This window comes from Paroedura picta, chromosome 14, assembly GCF_049243985.1.
Source record: "Paroedura picta isolate Pp20150507F chromosome 14, Ppicta_v3.0, whole genome shotgun sequence".
In the NCBI taxonomy this organism is placed as follows: Eukaryota; Metazoa; Chordata; class Lepidosauria; order Squamata; family Gekkonidae; genus Paroedura; species Paroedura picta.
The window spans coordinates 32342695-32367489 of NC_135382.1; the positions used below are offsets into that span (position 1 = coordinate 32342695).

At 42.6% G+C, this 24795-nt stretch overlaps 1 protein-coding gene across 14 annotated transcripts in view; it reads right to left on the minus strand.

Annotated features, from left to right (window-relative positions):
* ZNF536 (zinc finger protein 536) overlaps nucleotides 1–24795 on the minus strand; it is a 410578-nt gene that overhangs the window by 46942 nt on the left and 338841 nt on the right. Inside the window, exon 5 of one of the 14 annotated variants that reach the window (XM_077309502.1) lies at nucleotides 21423–21463. The exons of the other annotated variants lie outside the window; for them this stretch is intronic. Coding sequence (XP_077165617.1) covers nucleotides 21450–21463 — 14 coding nt within the window. The 3' untranslated portion in view covers nucleotides 21423–21449. The remainder of the gene's footprint in view (nucleotides 1–21422; nucleotides 21464–24795) is intronic. 14 annotated transcript variants of the gene reach the window in all.

Here is a 24795-nt window from a genome sequence, read left to right on the forward strand (position 1 = left end):
CGTTGGGAATTTCTTCTGGCCAAGGATTCTGGGGGTTTTTTTTGGGGGGGGGTTCATCATCTATGCATGGAATTGGGGTCACAGTGGGCAAATAGTTGTGAGTTTCCTGCATTCTGCAGGAGGGGGTTAGACTAGATGACCCTGGAGATCCCTTCCAACTCTATGATACTATTTCAGTTGATCTTGAGTGTTGTGTGTTCATCCGTGTGGTGTAGTGGTTCGAATGTTGGACTAGGATCTGAGAGATCCAGGTTCGAATTATTGTTCTGCCAAGGAGGTTTGGTGGACCCTGGACCCATCATACACTCTCAGCCCAACCTACCTCGCAAGGCTGTGTTGAGGATAGAATGAAAGAGAAGAGAACAATGTTAAGCTGCTTTGGGGACATAAAATCAATGCGAAATCTGGACGCCTGAGAGGGATCTCTGACCAGCTGGCCTGGGACAATCCTTCAGAACCACAATTATCTTAAAACTGATTGCATCTGAAATATCTCCATACTCAAGTGGATCTTAGATACCCAACTGTTCAAATCCAATAACTAGACATATGGGCATGGAGCCTCCGATCAATATAAACCTTTTAGAGCCCGACCTTCCAACACAAGTATCAAATATATATTTGATGAGAAGAAGGTTAATTGAATAATTGATTCCTCAGCTAAAATTAAGCGTTCTTCGGATAACTTCAGGAAATAGTGTCCAATAATCGTGAAATAAACACTTCTTAATTTATCAGCTCTCTCGGGTTTGATGGCATCGTTATTATTTTCTATTTTCTAATGTTTATTTTTACACTTCTGCATTTTAATGATATAGCATCCTCCAATGAGAATCAATACAGAAGGCTACCCAAAATCTAAGCAGAAACCTCTAACTGCCCAGGAAACCCTGTTTCCAAGTTTCTAAGTTCGGGACACCTCCCAAATTCTCCACACTTTAAATTTCTCTCCATAAAGTAAGAAAATACCTAGACATTAGGGGCATCTTTTAAAAAAAACCTTTATTCCAACACAGGCTCTCACAGACATGAACTTACTGCTTCGTCATCTTTATTAAAATAAGTGTCTTTAGTTCTAAGGTGTCCAAAGACCTATGTCTACTTTTGATCATACGACTGCCCTTCTCAATTTTTCTCCAAACTGAATTATCTGGTTTTATTCACAATTCTCTGAATTTACTGGGGGGGGGGGTTGCAATGGGGAACGGATGTAATCAGAATTTTCCATTGTGCTCATTTTCAAAGTTTTGTACCATGCCCTTCACAGGCAGTTTGTCCTCGTTTTCACCTGATGGCATCTTCCAGTTTGGTGTAGTGGTTAGGAGTGCGGACTTCTAATCTGGCATGCCGGGTTCGATTCTGCGCTCCCCCACATGCAGCCAGCTGGGTGACCTTGAGCTCGCCACGGCACTGATAAAACTGTTCTGACCGGGCAGTAATAACAGGGCTCTCCCAGCCTCACCCACCTCACAGGGTGTCTGTTGTGGGGAGAGGAATGGGAAGGTGACTGTAAGCACTTTTGAGACTCCTTTTGGTAGAGAAAAGTGGCATATAAGAACCTGCTCTTCTTCTTCTTCAGTAATATCAGGGCTCTCCCAGCCTCACCTCTCTCACAGGGTGTCTGTTGTGGGGAGAGGAATGGGAAGGTGACTGTAAGCCACTTTGAGCCTCCTTCAGGTAGAGAAAAGCGGCATATAAGAACCTGCTCTTCTTCTTCTTCAGTAATATCAGGGCTCTCCCAGCCTCACCTCTCTCACAGGGTGTCTGTTGTGGGGAGAGGAATGGGAAGGTGACTGTAAGCCACTTTGAGCCTCCTTCAGGTAGAGAAAAGCGGCATATAAGAACCTGCTCTTCTTCTTCTTCAGTAATATCAGGGCTCTCCCAGCCTCACCTCCCTCACAGGGTGTCTGTTGTGGGGAGAGGAAAGACTGTAAGCCGCTTTGAGCCTCCTTCGGGTAGGGAAAAGCGGCATATAAGAACCAACTCTTCTTCTTCTTCTTCTTCTTCTTCTTCTTCTTCTTCTTCTTCTTCTTCTTCTTCCCTCCATATACTGCAAATGCACATGGATGCTGATTATTTGCTGCCACCACCACCATCCTCGAAAAAAAATATTGACATGCTTGCACATACGGTTGCATCGAGCGTCTTTCTTGCAGCATTTTATCAGCGCCCAGCAGTGCATGTGTGTTTCAGTAAAACACTGCACACAAAGTATTCCCCACTAATCATAAATATTATCACATCAAGATTTCTCTCCCCCCCTCCCCCTTTCTTTTGGCAGGGTTTTCTCAGTGCACATGTCTGCACCGGTAACAGCGGGTGCGGTGCAAGAGAACGGGGATTGGCAGCAAACGGCACAATCTCTAATGCCAGGATTAATTTTAGAAATTCTCCTCGTTAAAATGACATTCGGGGAGAGCGGAATGCAGGGCAGATGAAAAATTAGGGAACAGAAACGGCATGGAGTAGAAGAAATCTTCTCATCCCAACTTTAAACCTCCCCCCCCCCCAAAAAAAACCCCTGTGCGTGATGTGGCTAAAGCTAAGCGCATGTAAGTCGCATGGATTTCAGTGGGAGAATTAAGTGATTGCAAAGGAAACTGAACAGTGCTTAGGACACAGAGATAAATAAGTAGGGTACAAATACTGGGTGGGGGGAGTAACTGTCCAAATTGTAGCCTTAATTCACATCCCTTTAATTTATTTGAATATACTTTCTTTGACAAACTAGCCAAACCACATCTCTGCAAATCAAAGTATCTTACAAACGTCCAAACTAATCTCACTATCTGTAGGGCTATTGTTTATGGCAGGGGTAAAACTGCGGCCCTCCAGATGTCCATGGACTACAATTCCCATGAGCCCCTGCCAGCGAACGCAGTTTGACTAATCCTGGTTTATGGGGTTGGGATGGGGGAGAGAATACACGCTAGATTTTGGCCCAGGCCTTCTAGGCAGCTCAAATCCAACACTCCCTTCCGAGAAATTCTTGGCAACTAAAGAACAGAAGACAAACCCTAATTAGCGGTGCAAAAAAAATATGTTTCAGCTCCTATTTGATTGGTGCTTCAGATTACAAGATGCGTTGATTGATAATGATTAATATAAAACTTTCGCATTTTCATTGAACAATCAGAATGTTTCTTTTTGGTGTGATTGCCATCTTATAATTAAACATTAAGGAATTAGCGTAGTGATTTATCATCACAAATCAGGTGTACTCTGAGGCATGTGGAAGAGGCTGAAGGGGAAATGTTTTGTTTTGTGTGTGTGTGTGTGTTAATCAATGGCAAGTCAATGATCCACCATCACTATTGGTATGAATTTCCAGTAGACAATAAAGATTTTCAGATATTTCAACTGCATATAATGGAACCATGTGCTACCCGTGATCCTGCCCACAGGGTAGTCACCATGTGGTATGAATAACGGCTATGTATATATTTACTATGCATTATATATATTGTGAGACTTGACTGACCCTGAGGAGGGTTCCCCATACCGTGTCTTGTTTACAGACAGTGGCCAGACAAAGGTAGTGAGACGCCATGAGAATCTGCCAGAATACCAGTCCAAAATCAGAATACTGGCTAACCCAAAGGGCAATCCAAGAGTTCTGAAACTCAGGCCAAAGTCTAAGACGAACGTCTCTTGTCTTGAAAACTCTAAAGCTGGCTTCCTCAACCGGGGTTTCGTGAAACCCTGGGGTTTCTTGACAGCCCTTGAAGGGTTTCCTGAATGGGAGTTAATTTTTTATATAAATATTTTAAATATTTATTATATGGGAGGGAGTCAATTTATATATAAATATTTGGGCTATACGGTCATGTCAACCTATCCCCCCACCCCAAATAGCCAATGATGGGCCTGGAGGGGTTGGGAAAGGGAGGGTCCCCAGGTGGGCGTGTCCATAGCTATGTTTCCCAACCATATTCTACATGATCACACCACTTCTGTGGGTTCTCAAAGCCTCTTTCAAGGGTTTCTCAATGGTAAAAATGCTGAGAAAGGCTGCCCTAAAGGGTCGTTGTAATTCTTCCATGATTTGACAGTGGTTTCCACCGCCAGCAACTACACTCCTCTGAAATTCCCACTTCTTCTACTTTTTTTGGTCCTGTATATGTATTCTAGTGCAGGGGTAGTCAACATGCGGTCCTCCAGATCTCCATGGACTACAATTCCCATGAGTCCCTGCCAGCGTTTGCTGGCAGGGGCTCATGGGAATTGTAGTCCATGGACATCTGGAGAACCACAGGTTGACTTCCCCTGTTCTAGTACATTCATACAAAAGCCATATGCTGAGCTTCGGTCAGCAGTGAAACGCCCCCCTTCTCAACACCGCACAAATTGGATCCAATATGTTTGTTAAACATTTCCCATCATTCATGAGGCAGCTCACTCTCTTTGGGACCCAATGTGAGCTTTGCTGCTTTCCAGGATATTGCTATAAGTAGCCGGGGCTGCTATGCTGCGGTCCTGCTGCCATTCCCAATGCGCAAAAAGCAAACAAATAAATATTTAAAATCCCTGATAAGGCGCAAGTCATTTCTTCATCGGGGGAGAAGACCTGAGGACGAGAACGGGGCTCTCGCCAAGCCTCCGCCCACGTGCGTAAGTGAGCGAGTGAGAAGAAATCACGTCCCATCGGTTATCAAGACAGAAACGCTTGGATTCTGCTGGGCAGCTGACACAAACTTTTCCCCCCCCGGTTTAGCTCCGTCATTGATAGCGTGTCAAGGGGATGTGTGCTTTGCGTTAGGTCTCATAACGGAATGACAGGAGTTGCTGTCCACTGACAAAGGCACATGACAGGGAGGCGTCACATGTCCAGGGTACACATGTATTTATCACTCCAACACTTGAGACAGGAATGACATCTCCCGAATCTCCGGAGACAGCCTTGTGGACGAGCTAACGTGAGTGTGCCAGATGCACGCTTAACGATATTGACAGTCAACACTTCTACAAATATCAGGGGCAAATGAACACTGAGGCCTACAGACAGGGATGCGACTTCCTACATCAAAGACAACGGTAAGATACAAAAAGAAGGCTGAAGGAAAACAACATGGGAGGCCATCTAGTCCTGTCTCCTCACGCTGGATGGAATAGAAATCACAGGAGGGGTCATGTTTGGTGGAACGTAGCCAGTCTGTTCAGGGGAAAAAAAGACTGCTGAGGTTTATAACTGTGCATGCCCAATAGAAATCAAACACATGGCGCTACCTTTGATAGCCTCGTCCATTTCCCTCCCTCAGAGGCAAGATTTCCCCTCCATACTACCCACTTCACTGACTGAGCGACCATAGTAATAGGTTTTCTTCTTTGCTGTCTGTTACAGTATAATATTTTGGCAGTGTGTTCAGCCCAGGAACCTGAAGGAAAGATCAGGAGCCGGCTTTAACTGAAACAAATCAATTGGCACTTGAGGCATTTTGAAATTCAAAAATGACAAAATATTTTATTTAACATAATCTAATTTGGGTCCTTCCGCCTGCAATGCACATGCTCTATCATGGAGCCACAAATCTTCCTTATGGCCATACCAGCCCAAATGTATCTGTTGTTGAGAACAGTTGTTCAAACTAGAAGATGATGCTGATTATCATAATGGTGCATCAAGGCTGCTTATCAAAGAAATGAAGGTCCTTTTAACCATAAACCCTGACTGAATGATCAACACAGGAATCTGGTCTATGCCTGGCCTTCCCATGATACCTGGATCCCATAAGGTTGCTTCTTCTGGTACTGGGGGCTGCTGCTGCAGCTTTTAGCTGCTGATTGGCTAGAAAAAGCTGGTGCTGGATATCCATAGGATAGATATTCTGCAGCCATCCACATTGCAATGGCATCTCTGGTGCCAGCAGAAGACAGCTGTAGCAGCTGGACTGGTACTTCCAATGAAGCTAAATTCAAGTGGGCAGCAGTGTTGGTCTGAAGCATCGGTCCATGGGCACCTTTGAGGCCAACAAAGTTTGGATTCTGAATCATACAGAGCTGGAAGAGACCACGAAGGGCCATCTAGTCCAGCCCTCCCCCTTCTCAGGGACTTAAAGCATATCCCATCTACATACATTCCTCACCATCAGAAAATGCTTTTTGATATTTAATGGAACCTCCTTTCCCGTAATCTGAATCCATAGCTCCTAGTCCTTGCCTCTAAAATTGTAGTAAACAAGTTGGCCCCCTCTTCAACATGTCTAGCCTGGAGAGGGGGGTGGAAGGGGCGGGGCCATAGGTGGGAGTGTCCACAGCTCTGCTTCCCACCCATATTCTGCAGGATCACATCACTTCTAGGGTTTCTCAAAGCCTGAAGAATGTTGCAGGGGTTTCTCCATGGGTAAAAAAGTTGAGAAAGTCTGGTCTGGTCAATGCTTGGTTAGAAACAGTGGTGCCTGTAAATCCAGCACCTTGATTTCTATGATGGTGGATCAGCAGGGTTCATAGATAAAGTAAATAAATAATATCATCCACCTTTTGCAGCGTGTTTTTGCCAGCCCAACTATGACCAACTGACCCTCATGTAAATTGCTGGACTGCTTTGATGCCATATAAATTGCAGTTGATAGGCAGATGAGAAACACCTAGAGGAATAGGCTGATTATAAATATTTCATTTCCTCTGTCTCCTTCAGTTTTGTGCACAATATAGTGGCATATACATACACAATTATATAAAAAAAATATGTTGGGGCATTTGCTCCTCTATGCATACACCGTTTATTAGTGTCATTCTAATCATAAATACAATTATTCTTGAGTACTCTATTGCAAAAACCAATAAACTAGGCCTCAGCAGAGATTCTGAAATTGTTTAACTTTTCTCTAGAAAAATATTAAAACACTATTATCACATCAATGAGAAGAAAAGACAGGAAGATAATAAAGTTATGTTAAACCTCCCTGTATGTACTCATGTGTGAAACAGTTATGTCTGGTCACATAATTGCTATGGTTCTGAGAAATATTTCATATTTTATAATGAACATTAAAAGAGTTTGTGGATCATTACTTTATATGAGTTCCAAAGTTATTACATAAAACCCAACAGGAATGGTTATAAATTATTTGATCCTCCAGTCTAGCCTTGGTAAACATAACATGAAAGCTAAAGCATTGCACAGCCGCCAGACAAGTTTCATGTCAGTGGGTAAAGTAGATTTCTGTTGCTGGAGGAGAAAAGAATACACACAGCAAGGCCCTGAGACATTTTTGGGAGGTTGACGTCGCTACGAAATTTTCTAGCAAAGTGAACCCGACACGACGACTCCTAACACGTTATATGGAAACATGGTACTTATTTCCAGAAAAATACACGTCAGATTTCGGGGTTTAAACGAGATTCTTGAATATCATGTATGGATTTCAAAAATGTCAATTAAGTTGCTTCTCCAGAGAGTCTGTTGAAGGCAGCATAGAAACTAAAACATAATAAAAGCACAACACTCTAAAAGTTAACAAATATCTCCCAGCAAACACCCCAGCAGGAACACAAAAGCGGCATCCGATGACTCGGTACCTTAGAATGAGTTTGTTCCTTTCAGCAGGGGTAGTCAACCTGTGGTCCTCCAGATGTTCATGGACTATAATTCCCATGAGCCCCTGCCAGCATTTGCTGGCAGGGGCTCATGGGGATTGTAGTCCATGAACATCTGGAGGACCACAGGCTGATGATCCCTGCCTTACAGCAGTTCTCAGGCCAGAAACAGGTCTTTTAATTCAAAGTGGAATAAGAGGAAATGTTTTTGGCCTGGCACCTAAACAAGAACAAGAGAGGTACCAGGTGAGCTTCAAGGAGAGGGATAGCCATGTTGGTTGGCAGTAAGACGGTGAGAACCTAGGCAGATTGTAAGTGGGTGGGAAGAAGGGACTGTGCCCTTTCTGTGTTGGTGCTTAGCTTTTGTGGCCCTTTTCCGACAAAACACAGCTCTTCTTCTTCTTCTTGGAATGCCAATCCCATTGAAATCTACTTCCAAGTCAACACCGTAATATGAAAACACATACACAATCTGGAAGAAGTCAAGCCATGCTGTTCTACTTGCCCGTTCGATAGGGTGATAACAGTAGGCGTAAAGTCACTGTCATTATTCTTGAACTTACTGCATGGTGCACAACCAAGATAGTGAGAAAAAAATAATATTGCAAGCAATTTATCTGATTTTTCAAAAGGATCCTGAAGAGCTTCTCGTTGAAATATGAAAAATACAGTGTACTAACAAAGATTACATACTTGACACAATTAACATGGAATTATTTGTCTCCCAACTATAGTTAGCTGGCAGCATTTTAATGAATAAATGATCATTTGTGTCAGAGATAAGTGTAATTCTAGATGTGTTCCGTGTGACATGCGGCTTGTTCCTCTCGCTATGAGTCTATTGCCCTTTGTGTCCACATACTTTTGTGAATGGCTTTTATTGTTTTCTTTCTTGCAAAAGGAATTAAGGGGGGGAAAAACCCAGATGGATTCCATTCTGAATAACAGTAGCATGACAAAAGCCCTGGTTATGTGAATTTGAACATTTGCTATGGCTGGTGATACGCCAGCCCTCCAACCACCGAAAGCAAATCATGGGTGTCCTAGAAGCCATGTCACCCACTTCACTGGAAGGCATAACCATGTAAATGGTTTCTAGCCCTATCTTATTTACACTAGTTTCCTTAGAAGTAAGTTCCATTGTGCTTAGTAGAGATTATGTCTTCGGCCCTTTCTGCACACATTGGATAATGCACTTTCAATGCACTTTAGAAGTCGATTATCCTCTTCTGCACGGGGAAATCCATCTGCAAAAGCACTTTGAAAGTGCACTATCCAATGTGTGCACAATAGGCCCTGGAGTGGATTGCTTGATATTTCTACCGTGTTGCTAATAATGGGCGATTCACAATTCTCCAAAGTAAAACAAATTTACAAATTACAGTTGTAATACATCCATAGAAAATGCAAGCTATAATTCTCAGGAGAAATCTGTTATCAAAAGTCCACTTAACAAGGATTTTCCATGAAGGTCCAAAACTAAAGCACTCCCATTACATCACCGCTCCATGCAGTCCCGCAGGCATTACTCTCAACAAAAATAGCTTCCTTAATGCAAGGCCCACATTTCAATTCTTTGTGCCTGGTAGAGCCTTGCATGTGCCCAAACACACATGTCCCAGACATCCCACAAATAAAATTTCTTGAAATGACACACCACATCAAAGTAACAGCAGCCTCAATAACCCAGACAATTCAGCTAAGCTGGGCTGGCCATGATTAGTCGTTAGGTGGGAGACCACCAAGGAAGACTAGATCTGCCACGCAGTGGAAGAGAACAGCAAGCCACCTCTGCTAGTCTCTTGTTTTGAAAGCCACTTGAGGGTCACCATAAGTCAGCTGAGACTTGACAGCACATAATTTTTATTATTATTATTATTATTATTATTATTATTATTATTATTATTATTATTATTACTATTGTGGTGGTGGTGGTGGTGGACTTACAGGCTAAGATATTTTATTTATTTATTTATTATATTTATATACTGCCCTTACCAAAGGCTCAAGATACCTGGACCCTTCGTACTGTGGCCAAATACATCTATTTCTCCTTCCCCAAGCTTGATGCAAAGGTCCACTCAGAACTCTACTCAGATAGTTTCAATGGGACTTAAGGCTAGAAGCTCATTGTGGCAACCTTATAGATCATCCTTTCTCAATGTTTTTACCAGTGAGAAATCCCTGAAATATTCTTCAGGCTTCGAGAAACCCCAGAAGTGGCGTGAATGTGCAGAATGAAGTTGGGAAGCATAGCTGTGGACAAACACCCCTCCCATCCCCTCCAGGCCCATATTGGCTATTTGGGGAAGGGGCAGACAACATGGCCATATATGGTCATATCACCCGATAAATATTTAACAAATATTCCAGGGCCACCAGGGTCTCATGAAACTCTGGTTGAGAAAGCCTGTGATAGAGCATTTAGCACATGGTTAAAAGCCATGTTGAGTTCATGCTGCACTGGTTACCAACAGTTTGTAGTGGGCCACGATTTCTCTGTAAGGATTAAAAATGCTTATAATTTATCAAGATATTAATACAATACTTTCCCACAAATTGAACGATAGCAACAACAACAATCATATCAAGATCAACTCTAGCGCCAAGATCAACTCTTGCATAACAAGACTGATAAAAACACACAGTCACCAAAAAGGACCCTAAAGGCAACAGAAAGCTAAAGAAGAAATGCTTTACAATCTGAAACTTCAAAACACTGTGGCTTTCAGGAAATGTTCCCAATAATGCAAACAAGGAACGATAAAGTCCCATTTCACACCATCCCTTGTCCTCACTTATTGGGATGACTGGGCTGTCAAGGAATAGCCAGTAAATGGGAAATACAGCACTAGGGCCTAGCATGGGGGTGTGGGTGTGGGTGTGGGTGTAGGTGAAGATGAATGCACATTTGATACGTACAAGTAGGACATATCTCTCTCACATATTTATCCTTTCTTTGAGCCAAGTTCGAGGAGCATTCCCATTTCACTTCTCACAACTGTATGAAGTATGAAGATCAGGCCAAGGCCATGTGCCTAACTTAGGGTACCTATTGCGGTTCAGGGTACCACAGGGACTTGAAACTAGGTCTCCATGACTTTGCTATAAATTACTATTGCTGTAACTTAATATGCCACATTTGCTATCAAAAGTGTGCCCAATACTAATTTATAACCCAACAAGTCAAAACACAGCCTGCCATGCTGGCACACCAGGGAGTTGATGAACTTCCAAAAACAGGTCAACACACAGGTCTGGCAGGTCAACACACATGTAAGGAATGATGGGTTGAATTTGACTTGGTGGTAGCCTTGGAAACAAATTAGAAGTAAAGGGCAATGTGGAAATCGGGTGAAGGCAATGTGCGCACTACGAGTGCAGACATGTACCCCTCACATATCTTTCCATGTGGTACACTGTGCAAATTCCTCTTCCCAGCCTTCTCTATCACACACCAAGCTGACTTTTATTGGACTGACTCGGGAGAAAGTCCACCTTTCCGCTTTGTGATGGCAAAAATCAGGGTGAGATGATTTTACCTTGTCAATTTCACATAGCGGACATTTCTTTGAATGCCCCCCCCTAATCCAACATGATAACAACTCGCATTGACCCCATCTGGGAGCCTGCTAGCTCCTAGGCTTTTCACCTGATATGGTAAATACCAGTTGTCATTATGAGGTGGCACATTATAGGAAACATTTCCCCACGAGTAAATGCTAATGTACAACGATATTAGGGTGACTTTAAAATGTCAAAAAGTGGACAGTCAGATCATGTTTCCAGTGTGCTGCTGGGAATCACATTTTTTTCTGGTTCTGACTTGCATTTTTTCTCCAAGTCCTTCATGTGCTATACATGGACCCATTTGGGCACAAAGATAGTGTATAAAAAGCACTGAAATAAGCAAAACGAAGAAAATTGTATTCCCAACTTTATCGTGGTTCCACTACGAAACCTGAGAGTGTAGCTGTCCTTTGGTGTCTCCAATCACTCAGCCTAAAGAGATAGACTATGAAAATATTTGAACACAGCTCCCTAAATTGCAAGTATTAGAGAGTGGGTTGGGTCTAATTACTCCTTTCTGTTAAGTAAAGACTCTGCCTTCAAGAGAAGAAACTCTCCTGTTATCATGGATGCCTTCCACTGTTGGAAGAAGACTTCCATTACTGTAGAAAGAATTCTTCCCTAAGCTAATGATCCATCAAATAGCAGAAGGGAGTTGTTGGATTCAACCTAATGGTCATCTTCAAGATCAGCAGTGACACCAGGAGGAAAGGTAGAAGGACTATCAAGATGTGTAACTGGAACAGATAAGGATGACAATCTCAAAAGCATATATTTAAGAAATATATTTTTCATGTTAACATCAGATGAAAATGTTAAAATGTCTTAGATATCTCTAGTTTTAAGTAGTTCTCAACAAGCAGTCTTCTTCTTGTGGGAAGAAGACTTCATATGGGGGAATTTTATGGATTTCAAGAAAAGAAATATCTCTATACTACAGACACGCTACCATGCTTATAGGTAGGATGCGTTGTCTGCAAATGTTAAGTTTCACAAAAATTCAAAAACTACAGTTTCATATTTTGATGTTAAGCAAAGCTAACTTGATGCATCTAAAAAAAAAGAACTAATGCTTTTAGTGTTGAGTGATGGCTTGATCCACTTAACAGTTGTAAAGTATTGATCATTGTTTTCCTCTCTCTTTTTTTTACACACACACACACATACACACACACGCTTGTACCCACAACATTTTGTTAGGAATGTTTTGAAATGCCCTCTAGGTGGTGCTAATACTGCATTGCTTTGGTGTTTCGGCACAATGAAAACATTAATTTCCTATGAGATAATTTTTGACGTAAATGTAAAATGGTGCCCATTCGAACTCAGTAATGAAGCATAGTGCATTTCTACAGCTCCTAATTTGACTAGTTAAATGACTCCATTACGTGTCTAACAGACAGAAGCAAATAATTTCTGGTCAGTTGACGCTCACTTATCCGTATCATTTTACCCTGAAAATAAAGTCTCTAATCTACAGTTTCTTTGTCTTAGTTTTTAATATCATTAAAGCACACATACTTAAGTCATAAGAAATGAAACCCACACAAACTATCAATTAACAAAGACAATTAGATTTCAAAAGCATATATCTAGTAGCATTTTATTTTTTTTAATGAAATAATTTAAAAAAAGGGAAACCCATATAGGTTTTTGGAAACTGTTCTTTTTTATATTTTAAAAAAAAATCTTTTTTTTTTAGATTTATGGTTTCTGAGAGAACAATTAGAATAATTAACAGAGCTGGATCTCCTAAACTTTACACTCCAAGTTTGAAAACATTGCTACGCTTCTTTTACGGTACATATTGATGGAGTCAATAGGCAGTCTTAATAAATAGCAGGTGACAAATAATTTCGCCTCTAGGAACAAAAATGGTTAATGCCGAATCTTTATGTTCCTTGTCTAAATGCTTTCCGCCCCCCCCCTTCATGCTGAAAACAAGTTTAGAATTAAAGCATATCACTTTACACATATTGCATGCATATTAGTGAGACACAGCTGTTTATCCCTCACTCTTAAGAGCCATATGATTAAGTTATGGGATATCAGATAATCCAGAGTCTCCCGCTATTGGTCACTTTCCACAGACAAAGGCTTTTTAGTTTTAAGTCCATTTAATGACAGAATGTCCAATTCTACAAATGTGTGAGTAATTCCAATGGAACACCTGTGGCTCTCTCTGCTAGACTATGGAACAGGAGATATAAAATGTCATTATGGTAGCATTCGGTGCCCAACTTTATCAGAAATAAAGGGAGGGGGAGTGGAATATTCAGACAGCTACTTCAGCTTCAAGTGACTCCATCACGCTCGGGTTTCATACATTTCCAGAAGAAATGAATGCCATGATGTCTGTAGCCATTTTTTTGGCGGAGGAGGGGGGAGATGTTATGGGTGAATTAAGGACAGCCTTTAAAACACACACACACACACACACACACTCACCAAATTGCAGGGTTGATTTCTAAAGCTGTTCATAGGAACGTGTACATACCTGTTAAAAGGATCTAACTCACCGCCCAAAGGCCGGCTAATCCAAACTGGGATTTAAACTGATTTAGTCCCTTCGAAGACAGTAAGACTTTCAATCAGTCACAGGCTACATCCTACACATGGGCTGTGATATGAGCACTTACATTCCTACATTTCTACAGCCATGTTTAGGACAGTGTGCTCTCATTTCAGAACTTGCTCGTTAGCATCGCGGTAAGAGGGATACGTTTTAATGCTTTGATTGGCTCAGAATTGATACTCCTTGGGCAGGCATGGGAAGCGTCAAAATGATGCCTGGTGTTCGGTGGACTGACACAGGTTTCCCTCCGGATTTCTGCAAAGTAATCATTCGCCTACCACCTGGTCCCCCATCCCTGATTTCACTACGTGGCTGACTGAAGAGATATGACCTGGAGACAGCCTCTGAATAAATGAAGTCTGAGTAAAGGTAACCTATAAAGGGAGTTGGATGGAGTCACTGAAGCAGTCGGTGTGAGCTTCCATGGACTCCGGGGAATGGTAGAGGACAGGAAGGCCTGGAGGATCATTGTCCATGGGGTCGCGATGGGTCGGACACGACTTCGCACCTAGCAACAAGCAACAACAATAAAGGGAGTTGCGCTCATAAGCAAATGCACTACAATCTTTCCCGTTTGCGAAGAACTTTCGTTGGATAGGTAGTGGAAAATGCTGTCGAGTCACAGCTGACTTGTGGCAAGCCCTTAGGGCTTTCATGACAAGAAACATTCAGAGGTGGCTTGCCACTGCCTGCCTCGGTGTCGAGGTCCTCATATTCCTTGGAGATCTGCCATCCAAATACTTGCCAGGGCCAATCCTACTTAGCTTCTGAGACCTGATCGGATTGGACTAGCTTGGGCTATCCGGGTCTGGGCAAATTGATTAATGGAGGCTAAATCCAAGATTCTGAATTGATTGTTGCTGTCTGTCTAACATTCTTGTTTTCCTTAGCCATGCACGCTCATTTTACACATTCACAGTATGCGTGAACAGTCTGTTACAGCTGTAATGCCACAGAACAGAATGTGTGCAATGGATAGAATTTACATCAAGGGGTTGGATCCAGAGGTGTCTGATTATATGACCGTTTCCATAAAAAATGACGGATTACAGAGGACAAAATAGAAATCTAAAGCCGTTTTTTAAAAAAGTAAGAGAGGCTCTTTTCAAAAATAAATGTTCCAAATGCAAAAGCGAAGGCCACATTTTAAGAGAATCAGGATATCAGAACGGAAGGTAGCCCCAATGAATGGGACAACACACTTAATAACAGCTCTAGGGAAGACCAGGGAAATTAAACACCAGTCAGCTCAACTTCAGCAGTAGGGAAGATATTGGAAATACTAATCAGGGACAAAACAGGGAAAGTTATGATTTAATTAAAGATATTCAGCATGGATTCACAAAAGGAGATCATACGTAACAAAAACTAATTGAAAACAGAGTTGCACTTACCTGTAACTGTTGTTCATCAACGTCGTCTGTGCAGCCTCACACTGGGACTGCACTTGTGCAGGCCAGCTGGGGGACATTTTCTTTTTAGCTGTGGGACATTTTCTAGCATCCCTTTTTGGAGGGATCAAAGCCATCCTGATAGTTGGGCCCATATGAACCAAACAGACCAATGGGGGCCTGGAATAGGGTTCAGCAATCAGAGCCAAGGGAATATAGTTTGGTCTGAGCTGGGAGTCACCCTGGAAGGAAACACGAGGGACAAAGTCTTCTCCCACCATGCAGCTTTCAGCCTGGAGGCCCTATCTGACTAAGCCATCAGGGTAAAGCACTGGCAAACTGAACAAGCTCAAGCAGTGTGGGCCTCTCCTAAACAAGAGGCAGGGTTCATGCTCATTAATGTGCATTGTTTTTGTTCCACATTTTGGACATTTTTAAAAAACAGTGCTTTGGATACCATGATGAGGGACTACAAGCACAACAACCAAGGAGAGCCCGGATGATGGGGCTGCTTGCCTCCTGCAAAAGAGACTCCAGAAGGAGTGCAAAATGAATTCTCAATGGACAAAAAGGAGTCTTCTTTCATCCACAATGACCATAGTGAAAATCAACAGGGTACACTAGAAAGCTTCATAGTGGTGATAAAGGAAGGGGCACCTGAAGATGGAGCATATGAAGCATTGGATCAATGTAAAGGATGCCCCCTTTGGGGAGTTATTGAGCTGGAAAGAAAATGTTCAACCACCAGTCTGCGGAAGCACAGCCCCAATGTGGGGCTGCACAAGAAGAGAGAAGATTATGGGGGGCGGGGAAGGTCACACGTATAAAAAGAATTGGATACTGTGAGCATGATTAAAAACAACCGTCATGTTTCATCACCACCTGAAACCTTTATCTGCTATCCATATTAAGTCAATGGAAAACTCACTCAGATTTGGCTTGTTAGTTTGGAACGTCAGACTGAAGAGGTGAACTGTGCAAAAGTGCGGGGGGCAGAGACCCCAAACCAAATGTCAACACTTGTCTCTTAAGCTGACACTAAAAGAACAAAGAGACATCACAATTTGGCTGCGATGAGATCAAGCAAAATGCCTGGGGATGAAGTCTGAGTGTCGCACAAGCTGTGCAACCACACTTGGAGCTACAAATGACTACCCTGACCAATTGAAATAGTGTCCAGCCAGGAGCCACCAGCCAATGCTTCCTAGCCTTGGCCAGAAGTTGTGGCAGTAGCTCCTTCCAACATATCAGGAGTCACCCTGGCGGCTGTTGCATCGTAGCTGAGCAGTACACACAATGCAGGCTCCCAGGTGTACTCCCAGCTCACTTCACCCTAGCAGAAATGTGGATTGTGACCTATGGGAGGACCTCTAGGTCCTCCTCACCCATAAGGAGGCTTCTACAGTTCTGTGGGGAGAAATCAAAGAATTTAGCATCATCTCGCTGTACCATGCACTCTAGGTTCTTTTCACGTATGATAAGCAAGGTGAAAAACAACCATTCAAAGAACAGAGCTTTAAAATGTAGTTTGTCAGGACTCACAATAAAGTAACACCGGTTGCTGCTTGTTTTTTTGGGAAGTCCGGGTGGTGGCCTGGGGGCTAAGTTCGGGTCCCCTCTCCCCTAGGGACAGAGGCCAGCATTAGACTGGCACGGATTCCCAGATTGATCCATCCTATGCCCAATTATCCATCTGATTGCCAGTGAGAACAGTTGTTGATTATTATATTGCCATGTTCATGAGTTATTGTTCTATGGGGGTTTAATGGGGGATTTTAATGGTTTTAATGTATTGATTTGTATCTGAAATACTATAAACCACCACGAGCCGGGTCTCCGAGAGCAGAGGTCATACAAATCTAAATAGTAATAGTAATAGTAATAGTAATAGTAATAGTAATAGTAATAGTAATGGTAATGGTAATGGTAATGGTAATGGTAATAATAATAACAACAATAATAACAATAACAATAAAACAATAAAACAATAAAAACAATAAAAACAATAATAATAAATGCTGAAACCACTATTTTGCAAAAAGGAAATGGTGCCAGTTCTCACATATAAGGTGATTTGCACTGATTTTTCACCGTTCCTTCCCTCAGCACCTGAAAAGGCACCCAAAATTGTGCTGGCACACTGTTCTGGTGAGTCCTGCCACTCCCACCTCCATCCCAAAAAGCACTGGCTGAAACATTTGATTCCATTCCACAGAAGACTAAAAAAACGTGATTATCTTGGGATTGCGATCTATCTCACATAGATGAATCTGAAGAAAAGTAAAATTACCTTAAACCGGAATCAACATCACAAATAACAATGCAGGCCCATCATGCAGCTATATAGGCCTGGCATAATACGTTGCTTCAAAGTTAGTCAAACGGACTAGGCGTGTTTTGCAAAACTCAGGAGAATATTCGTTGCAGACCTGTGCCATGCAAACTGGCGGGTAATAAGGCAGTACTCTGGAAAACTGGCTGAATAAGAATCAAAGAATGCAATTCCAGATGTGCACAAAGTCTTACAAAAGCTCGATAAAATTTGCACAGTTGAAGCAGGCAAATTTATGTTTAAAATGATTTGGGATAAGAGGTAACAGCCATCCAAACATTTAGAAACCGTGTTTGTGTGTATATCTGCACAGGAAGTTCAAGCAGAGGCAGAGAAAGCAGATTTACTTGAAAATAAGTTCCATTTTATTCAGTGGGCTTACTCCCAGGACTAAGACTGCAGCCTATCTTTAAAGTCTCACCAATTAATCAAAGAAAAGTGAACATTCTGCTGAGTAACCAGCCCCAAATTTCTCCAGCTTCTTACTAAAAAGCCAAGAAACTTCTACAGGTGGATAATCAGAGTCAAACTTTCCCCCAAAAAAGCTCATGGGAAGAGCTAGTCAAAAGCATCTTTAAGAGACAGACGTATCTAAGCAGACAAGAGAGCGTGGACTGAAGTTCAAAAGAAGCAAGCAAGCAGGAATGCAGCAGGAATTTCTTTACACAGAGGTGATAGGAAAGGTGTAAGAATCAAGAGGCCACGGAACTGACAATTTGTTGAATGATAGAGACAGAAATAGAGAAAGGCTCGAAATAAAGGAACATCAGTGACATGCAAAGGTCTGGAGAGAGATTTTAGCAAGCTTTGCCTTCTTCAGATTCGATCAAAGAGGGTCTTCCCTCTAAAGACAGAGGCCAATGAGAAATAAGTGGAAGAGAGAAGAGAGGTTAACGGGTGACTAAACACACGCTCCAAAGATGCCTATTTACCTGAGACATTCTTTTTTGTTATCCACGTCTTTTGGGAGAAACATCTTATTAAAATATTGTGACAAATATTGTGACCATGGAGCCTGTAGAAGTTAAATCTTTGATGAGTGCAGACTCATATTTTTCTCCGATACACATGCTGGGACTCTCACAAACGTTAAGGGGTCATGTGGTAGATGTAACTGCCAACCATTTCACAGGGTGCTGAGGCTAATTTGACAATTGTGTTATAGCGTATAACCACTATTTTATAGGACATATTTAACTCAAGGGGCAGAAAGACCTTCTTGGCTGGTAAAAAAGCACAGGGTTAGTAATTTTAGAATAAATGAACATAATATACCTCAGAGGAGCGGAGCTTTCAGGAACTGGGTAATGGGAGAAGGTGTATAGATTTCAGGCAGTGATGTTTGGTATCAGAATAATGGTGATTCAGGCGTGTCCAGATTTATTCTGTGAAATGTATTACAAGGAGGAAGGGTACAACGTGTGAAGGCCAGGTGGCCTGGTCCCACCTGGCAACTGGTGAGGAGCATTTACCAGAAATGGAAGAAAGACCCAGGCGACGCCACCAGCAATGTGGAGATGTCACTGTTGGCATGTATCAAAAGTGACACCATCATGCTGGGGATGTCAAGGCGACACTCTGGTATGTGGGTTAAAACTTTATGGTTAAAAAAAGAAACATTGAGTCTTCGCTCAGAATGTCACCAGGACATCGCCCACGGGATGGTCACCAGGGCAATGTCACTAGAACATTGCCCAGCCTCCACTGGTGGCTGGCAGAAGGCCTTAGAAGGACCAGGAGGGAGGGCCAGGTCACACCACTGGCAAGGTGGCCATTTCACTTCTTCAGATAACTGAAGAAGTGTGCATGCACACAAACATTTACACTGTTTCTCTAAAAGGTGCCATTAAACTCAAAGTTTGTTCTGCTGCTTCAGACCAGCATGGCTACTTTTCGAAAGTTTTGAGCGTTTCATTTGTGCAATCTGGCAAACTGCAGGTAGACCACTAGCTCACTCTGGATGTTAAAATTCTTGCCAAGAAATATCCCGTCCCACAAGACTTTGATTATGCCCTGTCATGGCATCTCTCTTGTCCTTAAATAAGACCTTAACTCAGGGTTAATCCTAAAAGACACTGATGCTCATTATCAGTTTAGAACACCTTGGTGGTCCAGACATGTAAGCAAAACCAGACAAACAAACAGAAATCAACCAAGCAAGACTGACGTCTACCTGGTTTGCCAGGAGCCAATATAGATCCTCAGTTGAAAGTGGCATCTGGACACACCACTCACATCACATAGACCCAACCCAAATATTGTTAAATAAACAAATCTCATGACTTGCTCAGTTCCTTGGACTCCCAGTTTTGTCCTCCTAGCCCCTATTCTTTGCAGCCTTCAGCGTACATCCCCACCCTTGCCCCAAAATACATGATAGAATACAAATCTCTCCCGATTAAGATTAAGAGAGCAGTCCTAAACAGGTCTACTCAGAAATAAATCCCAGTTTAGTCCGTGTCCGGAGAAGCGTTCTTAGGATTCCAGCTCATCCAGTGCTTTGCTTCCATCAAGCATTTGGGTCACCATGGGGGGGGGGGGAATAGTAACGCTAAACATATCTGTACCTAAAAACTATTAGACTGAATGTCTAGTCCAGGGGTAGTCAAACTGCGGCCCTCCAGATGTCCATGGATTACAATTCCCAGGAGCCCCTGCCAGCATTCGCTGGCAGGGGCTCCTGGGAATTGTAGTCCACGGACATCTGGAGGGCCGCAGTTTGACTACCCCTGGACTAGTCAAATTCTTTATAAAGGCCGTGGCGTTAGATACATCTGCATGACACATGGTCCGTGCGCAAACAAAACGACGGTGAGCACTGATACTTTCAAACATCTGCCTCAAGTTTTTTATACACATTGACTGTATGGTGCAGCATGATGAATGTTCATTAAGCTGGCATATGTATTTCTACGTTCCTCGTCCCTACACAGAAAAGCTAAGGCCCGTCATTGGACAACCCCGAAGGCAGGTGCTTGATCTCCACTTGAAGACGCAGGGTGCACTACACATCACATTAAAAGTGACCAAAGGCCCATTTCTTTGAACAAAGACTGGTAAAGAACAGGCTTGGCATGCAGAAGGTACCAAGTCTAGTCCCTGGTACTTACGATTTAAGAGGCTTGTCTTGAACCCCAACAACTACTGTCAATCAGAATACATTGAGCTAGACAGACCTATGATCTGACTCAGTAAAACACCACTTCAAATGCTCAAACGTCCACAATACAAATTCAGAGCAAAGATGCACAAACAGAATAGCATGACCAACAGTACTGGGGGGCAGGGGAGAGAGATCAAGGACTGAAAGGGGTGGGGTGTGCAAGGGGAAAAGACATGCAGGGGAAACCAAAAGCAGTCACATGTTAAGACAAGCTACGTTTGCAGACATCTCATGCAGTATGGCTCTTTCAAAACGGTACCACTGCAAATTGGAGTCGGAGGAAACAGCATGTTTGAGTGCTCCTTGATGAAAGCAGAGGAATACCCTCCCTGCTTGGGAAAGCTAGCAAGTCAAGAATATGACTTCTGGACAAGTCTTGTCCACATATTCAGGGAGTTTGTTTTTTTTCCAGATATTAAGCCTGGGAATGTCTGTACCATTTGGTATTACTGAAAGCTTAGTTCTGCAGAACCATTCCATGGTCAAAGGCAACCTCTTCTGGCAAAAGGGGATTTCCACCAGACCATCTCTGGTGGTGAAGCAGATCCAAAGGATCCAACCCAACGTGGGGAAAATTTAGGATATCCCTTTTCATACTTTAATGATTAATGAAAGAGATATGTACATGCATGTGAGCACGCAGCTAGCTATGTGCTTGGTACAGCACGTGGCGAGATTTTAACTGTTTCTTCCCACTTTAAAGGTTTTTATAAGGGTAGGTGTTAATAGGCGCTAGTCAAGCTCTAAATAATGGTTAGGCCTCCATTCACAACACAGCCTGAATAATTGCCCCTTTACCGAAAGCAAGCCCACAAATATAAACCATCTGAATTAAAGCAAAATGTTAAAAAATACCTGTCTGTATTTTCTCTTGAAAATCAGTCACTGAGAATCATCTGTCAGTAAGACAAAATTAATTACTACACATGAAATGGGAGGGGAAAAAAATCAATATAAATTTAAATATTGCATAATATTACAAAAAACTTAATATCCTATTATCTACCGTTGATACATGTGAACAGTGTAAATACCCCCACCCACCACAGACTGTTAACATTATACCATCATATTTAGTTTTTTTTAAAAAGTTCTGATGGTTTGCATTTCAGACATTTTTGGGAAAAACTGTCTATGAAATATAGTAACTTGCAAAATTCAGTCATCTTTTAAAAAAAAATGTTTTTGTGGTAATTGAGAAATCAACTTGATTCAAGTACTCCTTTTAATTGATGGCTCGGCTAAAATGAGGGCTCATTCACACAACCACCTTCTGCATTGCTGACCCGGGCTGTTCATCCCAGATAGTATCGTGCGTACAACTAATGGGTTTTCCGAATGATTCGTTGGCAGTTGCAGTTTGGCGGGCCACCACACAACCAGCACTAAGGAGTCTTGTGGGGGTCATTCATAAATCAGGGTCTTAATGGCTGCAGTGAAGAATTCAGACAACACACAGCTATGGAGACACTGAGAAGAAGGGGGGCAATGTGCCAGCCCTGCACAGATTGGTTAGACCAGGGGTAGTCAAACTGCGGCCCTCCAGATGTCCATGGACTACAATTCCCAGGAGCCCCTGCCAGCATTCGCTCCTGGGAATTGTAGTCCATGGACATCTGGAGGGCCGCAGTTTGACTACCCCTGGGTTAGACAAACTGGTCTTGATTCATACTCCCTTCAAGATATAGCATCCAGCTCTCCTCACTCCTATTACCTGTTTACTGTCCCAGCTGTGGACAGGTTCCATAGCAATACTTCAAAGGGAAGACAGACTTTCAATATGTGCATAACTACCCTCTACCCTCTAATAACCCTCTAATAACTAAATATCACAATGACATCATAAGGGTTCTTTGCATGGACCGCTTAAATGCCAGTTCACACAACACAGAGTACACAGGTTGGGTCCAGGGGAAACTCAGTGTCCAGTCACAGCCTCAATTCCCATCTTTGTGGAGTTCCATCTGTATCAGGGAAGTGGTGTAAGAGGTTCAGCCGTCCCCCGTACCCTGTTTTCCTGACCTTGAATGACCCTGCAAGCCACCGTTAGGCCTGTCGGGGAAACCTATGATGAGTATACATCTGGGTTTCATAAACCCACTTGATGGGGGCCACTTGATGTTGAGAAAATGACATGGTGGGGGTGGGGACCTGTCTTTGGTTGTAGAACTTGCTTCCAATGTTCTCGTTCATGGAGGCAAAAAGACCAAATTGTCAACATTGAGGGCAGGGAGAATTTGATATGGGCTACTTACAAATGAATTCATTTCTCTGTCCTTCAAAAACAAGACTTAATATATATTTATATATATAAATCTTGTTGCCATTTTGTGGATTTGTCTCCCACAACTCATGTTTTTGAATCTGGAAATGTCCGCTACAGTTCCTCAGAAATGTTTCCCCCTGCACAGAAGGCACAGCCTGTCTATTATCTTCTTAAACACAGCCTACTTAACCACCTTTCAGCATCGTCCCCTCAATGAGAACAATTCCATGATTACAAGGGATAAGATTCAAGCCTGTCCTCAGAATTCTGGCCTGGTATTTCAGGGCTTAGCGACTTCTGGTTTAAGGGAGAAGCTTTACATTTTTTTATGCAGCCCAGATGAATACTATCATGTAGGGGTTTTCTAAAATCCCTTTCCTCCAAGGATTCTAGTCAGGCTTTTATTTAGAACTGAATATTTTGAGATATATAATATCAGAGGGAATGCACAAAAAAAGTACAAAGAGGACTAGAATTTTATGGGAGAAGGTATTGTGGCGATGGGATGAGTATTTTTTTAAATGGAGAGCCCTGTGTTCAGATACCTGCTCAGTCATGAAGGGTGTTAAGGGTTGGATTCAGATTAAAATTGCCATTAACAGAAGAGAAGGTGTAATTTCCATCATTTACCTTGTTCTTCTACAGATCCCCCATTTGCTCCATAGAATCATAGAGTAGGAAGGGATTTCCAGGGTCATCTAGTCCAACCCCCTGCAGAATGCAGGAAACTCACAGCCCACTCACAGTGACCTCAATTCCATGCCCAGATGATGCCCTCTTCCCAAACCAGAATCTCTGGCTAGTCTGGCCTGGAAGAAATTTGTTTCCCCATCCCAATGAGGCAATTGGCATTTCTTTGGGCATGCAAAAAAGGGTTGCAAGAGCCAAGCACTGACACAGGCCCTTCTACCCACCTACTAAGCCCCCTGTTCCCATCCCACCCCCAGGCAAAATTTCTGGGAGATAACTTGGGCAATAGAGGAAAGGATTCCATAAGGCGAAACAGGACAAAGCATGGTAGACACAGGCACTGACAGAGACAAGCATAGGTAGTCACCTTGGGTGGCAATATAGGGGGGCAATTTAGGTGGGAAGATGGGTTCACATAGGAAAGACTTTTGATCTAAAAGGTGCGAATCCTAGGAGATACTCAGTCTGCCCTGACTGTTGTTTTCGAAAGTAAATTTCTAGCACACACTAGACAGACCAAGGACACAGGTAGATAAGAGTGAGTTCTCACAGCGGGGAAGAGAGGGCCTTTATGTGAGACATAAAGGAGATGAGGGGAAAGGCTCAGAAGGAATGTTAGGAACTTCACAGACAAAAAGAAGGAAAGGGGAATGATGCTGAAAGGCACTTGGGGCCCCCCTTGTGCAAAAAAGCAAGGTATACAATCTGAATACATAAATATAGGATGCTGTTTTACTGGTGCATTAAATTAAGAAGGTTCAAAAGCAAGTACATTTTAATAAGGGAGATCCATGCCAGCAACACAAGATATCTGGGATCTGGATGTGAAAAGGGCATGGCTGAGATGTTGGAAATCAGTCTTATTTAAAAGAGAGTCATGAATTCCAGGCAGTTTAACTTGCATGAAAGCTCAAGCAATAAATCAGGGTCAACAGTCTATTTCTGGTGGGATAGATAGGGGTTGGCGCAACAATCAGAAGGACCGTTTCCTGTGGTGGAAACAATCAGCATTAAGAGAGTCATCCAGTGGCCTGATAAATGGGACTAAAGTTCTTCAACCTGGTCTACGTTTGCACACCAAAGCTGGGCCCTTTCCAACATACAGCTAGTAAATGTACAGCTAGGCTTACAAATGGAAGAGCAATACTACGAACAGGTCTAAATGCGTCTTTATAGGCTCCATCTTCAGAGTGTGCTCTTGCCAAGATGAGTCTCTGGTTGCCAAACTCCAAAAATGTACGATAATGCAAGTACTCCATTTTAGCTTTCTTG